This window comes from Cnephaeus nilssonii (genome assembly GCF_951640355.1).
Source record: "Cnephaeus nilssonii genome assembly, chromosome: 13".
NCBI classification, from domain to species: domain Eukaryota; kingdom Metazoa; phylum Chordata; class Mammalia; order Chiroptera; family Vespertilionidae; genus Cnephaeus; species Cnephaeus nilssonii.
Genome location: NC_137084.1, coordinates 24,093,571 through 24,102,853, shown reverse-complemented (window position 1 = coordinate 24,102,853; position 9,283 = coordinate 24,093,571). Strand labels below are relative to the sequence as shown.

The 9,283-nt window shown below is 36.2% G+C and overlaps 1 protein-coding gene across 3 annotated transcripts in view; it reads left to right on the top strand.

The window, feature by feature from the left end:
- The first annotated feature begins 342 nt into the window (after window positions 1-342).
- The window catches only part of METTL15 (methyltransferase 15, mitochondrial 12S rRNA N4-cytidine), a 218,887-nt gene continuing 209,946 nt past the window's right edge, over window positions 343-9,283 (top strand). The window contains exons 1-2 of one of the 3 annotated variants that reach the window (XM_079786925.1): window positions 343-553; window positions 4,792-5,078. In XM_079786925.1, the coding sequence (XP_079643051.1) occupies window positions 4,809-5,078 (270 nt within the window). In that variant the 5' untranslated portion in view covers window positions 343-553; window positions 4,792-4,808. The remainder of the gene's footprint in view (window positions 554-4,791; window positions 5,079-9,283) is intronic. The other 2 variants (XM_079786926.1, XM_079786927.1) reach the window with 2 other exon arrangements.

Genomic DNA, 9,283 nt, shown 5'->3' with positions numbered 1-9,283 from the left:
AAAGCATCAGAAACGAACTTATTTTGTATGGAAATGAAGGAAAAAGAACCAAAACTTTAGAAACATACAGTGCTAAGGAGACAGAAATTCCCGCCTTTTAAAGAAACGGGTGTATAGCTAACTTCCATGTTAATTAGGACACAGAGATTTAACATAGGTTTGTAGTGAAATGAAGAGTGGAGACGAGTATAAAATGAAAAGTTGGATTTAAAGTTGCATCTGACATTTTTAAAAAAAAAAGTAAAAGTGAAAAAGTGAATTAAGTCCTGACATTGCCAGGGTCTTATTTACCAGCTCCCGCCCTCCTCCCTTGCCCCACAAAGGAACACCATTTGGAAACTCCAGCGCCTGCCAGACCCTCGGGCCGCTGGGGCTGGAAGCAGCGGAACCAAAGGCGCACGTTCCTCGGTTGTGGGCGGGACGTAGACCCGATCTGTCCGTCTTTTCAAGTTTCCCCCAGGGCTGGGACGGAGGCGTGCAACAAGTTCGGGTTCCCCGTAGTGGTCATCGGTGGCCCGGGTTAGAGGCCAACTGAGAAATCTTCGTTCTTCAGGTGAGGAGAAGGTGGTCGAGTCCCGGGAGCTCACCCCACGCCTTTGGGGAACTTCCCGAGGTCGCCCCGTTCGCCCTGGACTAAGGAAACACACGCCCCTGCCCCCACCTCTACCGCTTCCTCTCCTCCACGCTCATTCATCCTGAGTTCAGAACTTTCTACAGTGTTACCTCGTCCGAGTATAATTCTTAGGCCAAAGGATGCCTTTTTTCCCCCCTTTTTCTTTAGAACTTTCACATTCTCAACGTTCCGGTGCCAGTCTCCGGGTTCAGGAATTAAGTTCTCAAAAGTTTTCTCTGCGGAGGAAAACTGACTGCTACGATGGCAGTTGTTAGTCCCACTGAGAAAGTGGTATCGCTCTCCTTTGTGCTTCGACAATTAAAAGAGTAACCTGCCCGATTCCGTGGTCTCAACAGCTAAACCGAACTTGGCTGGCAAAGAAACGTTAAGTGACTTAGGAAGCCACGGATTGGGCCAGGTTTCCTGACCCCCTGCTTCCTTGCTGGGACCAGAGGGTACATATATTGCCTTATATCATGTAGGGTGGCTGGTTCTTGGAGGACTGCCGGAGTGCCTTTGGGTTTCTGGTAGGAGATTGGGCTGCAGAGGACAGAGAAAGGACGTTGGAGTTCACCTCCTTGCCAGGTATTCAAGGAAACACCCAAAGAAGAAAATTATTGTGGCCCTTACTCCATGTTAACCCATTTTACTAGTAGTAGCCAATTGGTGCATAATAAAATCTTCAGGCTTTGTATTTTGAACATAGTTGAGTAAAGAGAAATTGAATATAGAAGAAAAGAATTAATTGCTGGCAAAGGCAGCATTTTTTTCTATCCTCCTTGCTTTGTCCCAGGTGGTTCTGATTCCTATATTGGAATTGATGTTTTGTCTTTTAAACATTATCGAAGTCTGGACATACAATTTAGATTGTTTAAATACTCCAGATTGCACTATTTAGACCTATACATTGTATGACCTCTGTTGGGTACCCCATAATATACTGTATTCCCAGGTAGAGTAGGACCAAGCAATAGGTAGGATATTGGCTCCTTAAAAAATCAAAAGAATATAATTTATGAGGTACTACAATACATAGTCAATATAATTAAAGTACTCTTCAGTTACATACGTGTATTAAATAGAGCCAGTGATCTCTATGTTTATAGCATAGAGGTTAAAATTACAGGCTCTGGGGATAGAATGCTGGAGTTACACTTCTAGCTTTATGGCTCTAGAGCTATCTGACCTTTTCACACAGTGTTTATTTGTTTTCCTCATCTTTACAATGGAAATAATAGTTCCTACCTCTAAGAGTAGTAAGGATTGAATGAGTTATACATGTGGTGTGTTTACACTTATTAATGGTACTTAGCAAGTGCTCAATAAATGTGAGCTTTTATTTTGTAAAAAATGTAAGAAATACTAAGTTAAAGGGTGGTTGAGTTTACTTGTATACACTTTCTAGCAAACATAAAGCATAATTATTCATTGGCTAATTTGTTATTGCTGAACAATCTAGTTTTATTTAAAATGCTCATTTCCTATATACATATATATACATATTTTTTTTCTTGCCATATATTTCCTGTGCCACATTTGCCACATAATTCCATGTACTAGGTGGACCAGTTAATAATGCGGATTTTTTTTCAATAGATGGAGTAACACATATGTTGATATATATGCGATTTGATATGTATGCTATTTTGTTATATTGACAGCAAACTTCAAAATTTCATATGTCAAGTTTTCTGAAGGTGTTAATATCATAGATATTTTTACGCTTAAATGTGTCAAATTTCGTGCCAAAAAAAAAAAAAAAGAGCATTTATGGGAAGTTTTAATTCATTACTTTATTTTGAAGAAAAGTGCTGCTAAATACTTCGGGAAGCTTTTGGTGAACATGCTCCATCACAGGATACTTGTGAATGCTGGCTTAAACGCTTTAAAAGTGATGATTTCGATGTGAAAGACAAAGAACATCCAGGTCAACCGAAAAAGTTTGAAGACCAACAATTACAAGCATTATTGAATGAAGATGTGTGTCAAACTCAAAAACAACTTGCAGAAAGATTAAATGTTGCTCAGCAAACAATTTCCAATCATTTACAAGCAATGGGAAAGATTTTAAAGGAAGGAAAATGGGTGCCACATCAACTGAACAAAAGGCAAATGGAAAACTGAAAAGTCATCAGTAGAATGTTGCTTCAATGGCAAGAAAGAAAGTCTTTTTTGCATCGAATTGTGACTGGTGATAAAAAGTGGATTTATTTTGAGAATCCCAAACGCACAAAATCATGAGTTGATCCAGGTCAACCGTCAACATCCACTGCAAGGCCAATCGATTCGGAAAGAAGACAGTGCTCTGCATTTGGTGGGATCAGGAAGGTGTGGTGTATTATGAGCTTCTAAAACCAGGTGAAAAAGTTAATACTGATCGCTATTGACAACAAATAATCAATTTGAACCACGATTTGATTGTGAAACAACCACAATGTGCCAGAAGACATGGCAAAGTAATTTTGTTTCATGATGATGCACCGTTACATACTTCAAAACCAGTTAAAGACACGTTAAAAGATCTTGCCTGGGAAGTATTAACCCACCCGCTATATTCACCAGACCTTGCTCCTTCAGATTACCACTTTTTGATTGATGGCACATGCACTTTCTGAGCAGCACTTCAAAACGTATGAAGAAGTGGAAAATTGGGTCTCTGAATGGTTTGTCTCAAAACAAGAAAAGTTCTATTGGGACAGTATCCACAAATTACCTAAAGATGGGGGAATTGTGTAGCTTGTGATGGACATTACTTTGAATAAAGCACTTTTGATGTTTCTCTTAAAATTATCATGTTTTCTTTGATTACAAAATCCGCATTATTAACCGGTACAGCTAGTATGAATTTGGTAAAGTTGACATGTTATCCTCAAGGATATCTTGTTGATATTATATTTACATAATATATTAAATATGTAGAGATAGATATATTTGCATCTTTTCTCTAGTCATTACATGTGATTAGCTTTTCAACATTATTCTTCATTATCTATTGCAAAACTGAAGGAAGGCATATTTAAATGGGATTTATGTGTGTGTTTTTGGAAGTATTTTGAGAAAGTTTTTGTAAGGTTGGTCAGACAAGTGAAATTTTCTAAAGCAAACTGATAAAAATGTTAATTCTGTAGAACCTGGAATTTATCCATTTATTTTCTTTTCAGAAAACATTAAGCACCTAGTGCACATCAAATTTTGTGGATATAAAGGTGTGGGTCTTACTCTTAAATGACTCATATTCCATGAGGAAGGGAGAGTTGTGTTAATTTGTTACTTACTGAAGTATGTCACATCAAAAGTGTTGTTTACAACCAATTGAGTAAAAAAGCATAATGTTTTCAAAAGATCTTCTATTAATACATTTACATTCCTTCTGTGTTTTAAAGAGTTACATATTACATAATAAAATAGAGCAAGTATGAAAAAGTGAAGGATGTATCAACTTTTTACTTTTATTTATTTTTTTAAGGGCAAGGGACTGATAACTAAAGCAGTAGTGCTTATGAAATGGCAAAGTATGCTCAGTTTAGTGTTTATAAAGTTATAGTTTAGATTGAAAAGTATTTCATGAAATAGGTCATGGTGACATGGTCTCAGAGAGTATTCACGGCAAAATTGTGAGATTTTTACTTTTCTGGGACACTGAACACCTCCCTTTATTTTTGGATGTACATTCATAGTCTTTTTCCAGGGATACTTTCTCAAAGTTAAATTGAAGATGAAGTCTTGGTATTATGAGAAAAACAAATAGAAGAGCTTGAAATAAAAGACCACCTAAACCTAACATAGGATAATATTTATAATACCTTCGGTCATCCAGATATCTTTTTCAAATAAACAGTTCTAATGCATTGAACTTGTTCTTTAGACTCTATTAAAATTCAAAAAAGTATATTTCAGAAAAATGACAACTAAGTAATTAATTTTCACATTTCTTATGGTTAAAACAATGGTCTTGTGGCTAATTAGGCTACATTAAAAATTACATTTTCAGATTGTTTCTTAAATTGTTTTAGGTTCCTTTCTTTGTATAAGGAGATTAGTCACTCACACTTGTTTGAGATGATGAATCTTACACATTTTTGTGTGGTAAATATTATATATTAATTTGCTTTTCCCCAAGTATTATAACATCCTTTTAAAAAATCCAACAATCATGATATTTAAAATTTTTTTTCTAGATTTGTTGACGTACAGAATGCTTCGCTATCCGCACTTTTGTAGAACCTATAAAGAATTTCTTTCATGTTGGTTGGAAGCTGGCATATTTAATTTAGGTGTCTGCCCAAAAAGGATACATGCTACGTCAGAACGATATGATGAATATGAAGCCCAGGAGCAAACAAATCAAGCTGGATCTCATGAGTTTCACAGATCTCAAGACAGAGATTCTGAAGCTATGAGTAAACTACATATTCCAGTAATGGTGGATGAAGTTATTCATTGTTTGGCACCACAAAAAGGGCAGGTAAGTTGATTTGCTTTTATTTTTAAGTTGAGATATAATTTACTTACCTTAATATTCACAATTTTAAATTGCGTGACTTAGTGGATTTTAGTATATTTACAATATTTTGCAATGATCAACACTGCCTAATTCAGGAATGTTTTCATCACTCTATTATGAAACTCCATACTTGAAAGTATTCACTCTCTATTGTCTCCCTTTTTAAAAAAATATATTTTTTAACGTTTTTTTATTCATTTCAGAGAGGGAGAGAGAGATAGAAACACCAATGATGAGAGAAAATCATTGATAGGCTGCCTCTTGCATGCCCCACACTGGGGATTGAGCCCTGCAACCTGGGCATGTGCCCTGATTCGGAATCAAATCTTGACTTACTGGTTCATAGGTCATCACTCAACCACTGAGCCATGCAGGCTGGGCTGTTGTCTCCCCCCCCGCCCCCGCCCTTTTTTTTTTTTTGCTTCTGGCAACCACTAATCTATTTTTTTGTCTGTATGGATTTGCCTAATATGGACATCTATATATATAAAAGCCTAAGTGAGTGGTCAACCGCTGGACTGGTCGACTGCTTGACCAGTAGCTATGACGCACACTGACCACCAGGGGTCAGACGCTCAATGCAAGAGCTGCCCCCTGGTGGTCAGTGCGCTCCCACAGTGGTAGCTCTGCTCAACCAGAAGCTGGTCTCATGGCTGGCAAGCACAGCTGCGGTGTGAGCCTCTCCGGCCTCCATGGCAGTGCTACCAAATGGTGGCAGGCACAGCGGGGCCAGGATGAGCTGGAGCTGCACTGCGTCCGCCCCGACTTGGGCTCCTCCCCAGCCACCTGCCGCTTCGAGCACTGCTTCATCCCTTGTGGGATGTCGGACTGCCAGTTTTTACCCAACTGCGGGGATCACGCTGAAACTGGCAGTACGGCATCCCCCGAGGGGTCCTGGATTGCGAGAGGGCACAGGCCAGGCTGAGGGGCCTCTAGTTTGATATAAATGGATTTATACAATATGTAGCCTTTTGCATCTGCCTTTTTTTACTTAGCATGTTTTCAAGATTCATCTACGTTGTAGCATGTATCTCTATTTCATTTTATCCCTGAATCATTTCGCTGTATGGATATACCACTTTTAAAAAAATCAATTCTTCAACTTAGGACATTTATGTTTTCACATTTTGGCTACTGTGAATAATGCTGCTATGAACATTCATGTACAGCTTTTTGTGTGGACAATATGTTTTCAATTCTCTTGAGTATATGCCTAGGCGTGAAATAGATGACAACTCTATGCTTAACTTTTTGAGGATCTGCCAAACTGTTTTCCAGAGCTGATTAGTTTTGTCAGATAAGTATTTTAAAAGAAAAAGAACATTAGACTGGCTAAGTGGTAGGGTATGGAAACTGAATTCTACTTTTCATCTCCTTGAGAATTTTAGCATCTTTTCAGGAATGACTGTAGACAGAGGTAAAGATCTGAATTCCTTTTCTCTGTTTTCTTAGAGAGAGAGAGAGAGAGAGAGAGAGAGAGAGAGAGAGTGTGTGTGTGTGTGTGTGTAGAGACAGAGAGAGGGAGAGAGAGAGGAAGAGACAAAGAGAGGATGATTGATTGATTGATTTTTAAGGAATTAATTCAGCAGTTTGCTGGCGGAATTCCTTTTTGTTCCAGGAGTCAGTCTTTGCTCTATTAAAGCTTTCAATTAGATTAGATAAGGCCCACCCATATTATGGAGGGTAATCTGCTTTACCCAATCCAACAATTGTGTTAATCTCATTAAAAAAACTAAAAAACAGCTTCACAGAAAAAATCCAGAAAAATGTTTGACTATCTGGTATTAATACCACCCCTAGTATTAATATTAATACATAATATTAATCACACCTGAGTTATTTATACTATTGCTGACAGGATTACGTAAGGTCTGAAATATGAAAATGCTTTAATATGTATATAGAGATCACAAAAATATTAGGTGATATGATAGCCAAAGACAAAAAGAAACCTCCTGAAAATTAAGCATATTTACAAATGGGAAAAAAATCTTTATTATAGTAAATTATTTTCAAATGTTATTTATAATTAAAGCTGATAATTTTTATCTTGCTGACTTCAGAAATATGACCTCCTTTTCTAGAAACTACTGTTATTATCTAAATCAGTCATTTTCATTTTAAAAGTCATACCTTGCTTCTTTAATTGAACTGCCCAAGTTTGAATCTGTTGTCTAACATGCATGTGTGATCATGCACACACAGAGCTGTTAATTTTTTTTGAGACTTCTTCAAATTAGATCGCACAGTTTTCATGAGTTAAGTTCTAAGCTATATGCATAAGGTATGCTAGAATGGCTGGATGTTGCTCATATATAAGCCCATCAGTGATATGACTTAGATCGCTTTATAACTACTCTCTGTTTCCTTATCTTCAGGCAGTATATAACAAAATTAACCTAGTATTCTTAAATAGATAATATGTATTAAACATCTAGCTCAGTGCTGTTGCATAGTAGGGACTCTACAATACACATGAAAACGTAAATTAAAGAATTAAGTTAAAAAAATTAAGTTGGATAAAACCTGTTAAATATGACTTCATCAAAATGAAATTCTCTTCATTGTCTTTAAGATTCATAATGCAAGGATAACAATATCTTTACCTAAATGTGCTTTTAATAAAGTATATATAAATATATACGATATATTTGAGATATATATGAGAAGGATGGGGCAGTTAGTAAAGAAGTAAAACTCAATGAAATGGCTTGTATTTGACCTATGGAATGAGAAACAAATTGCATAAATTTGGTGAAACCTAATAGTAAAAAACAAATTTATTTTACACTGGCCTATGAAGTAGAAAAACAACCAAATACAAACGCCACTAAGTCTCCTACTAAATCAGTATTGGATCTGTGGTTTTTCTAAAACAAAGTGGAATAAAATTATAGGCAGTCTACAACTTGACCTACCCTGCTGTTTCATTCTGTTCAAGTTCCTGACAAATGTAATGTTGTTTTATTTTGACATTTCCATTGTTCAGATTTGAGTTGGGTTTTCTAGTAACTTTATATAAAAAGTTTAATTTTATGAATGCATTTCTGAATGCTTTCATATGAGGTACATTTAGAGACAGTGTTATTTCTTACCTTTTCTGCTGTCTGGCAGACAGCTTTATTCAGTATTCCCTTAATCTTCAAGTAATAAAGAACTGGTGACAGTCCTTGGACAGGAAAGGTCTGCATTTCTGGCAGAATCCATTATTTGCTTTTTCTCTTCCTGAGCCTTTTCCCCAAAATCATTTTCCTTTGCAAACGATGAGTCACACACTCACTTGTATCAATCGCCCACTTAATTACTGTTTTTCACATCACCTTCAATGGTGAATTGTAAGTTAAACTTTTGGTCATAACAGGAACTTAAAAAAAATATATAGGTATAGTTTTGAGTGAGGCCTTGATCACCTAATAGTAATTTCTTTCCTTTAAAAAATTTGTAAAAGATGCTTACCTAAAGAAAATAATTGATTTTGGGAGTTTCTTCTGCATCCTAGCCAATATACTATATATTATTTTAGCTTTGCAAATACATGCAAAACATTTATGAGTTTGATTTAAAAGAAAAAAAATTATCTTCATCTTCCTTGAGAGGTACAGAAGGAATTAAATAAATTATAATTATTTCTCTTTGACCAGCTTTTATATTTCATTTTCTGAATCAGTCACTTTGTAAGAATGTATTACTTTTTCTAAGAACATTTTTCTTGTTCCTGGAGATGTTTGAATGTAGGCTACCTTGGTCAATTTTTTATTCCTAATTTCTGAAAACTAGAGAAAATAAGCATGATCCTAATTGAAGATGGTGGCAGTTTGGAGGATATAGGAGATTTTGTATTCTTTTCCATTAGTAGTGCTAATTTACCTTGGTGGCTTGGAGTGATAAGTTATGAAGGAGATAGGGAACATGCAAGATTAGTGCCAGCAGCTTTGTAATTTTAGACAAGTAACTTCTCATGGTTGTACCTCAGATTCCTCATCTGTAAAATGGGGAAATATAACCTACCTCAGTATGGTCACTGTGAGGATTAGATGAGTTTGTGTATGTAAATTGCTTAGAGTGGTATCTTCCAAGTAGTATGTGTTCCATAAACATTTGCTATTATTATTATTATTATGGGGATAGAAGGTCAGGATTGATAGCTAATACAATAAAATTCAAGA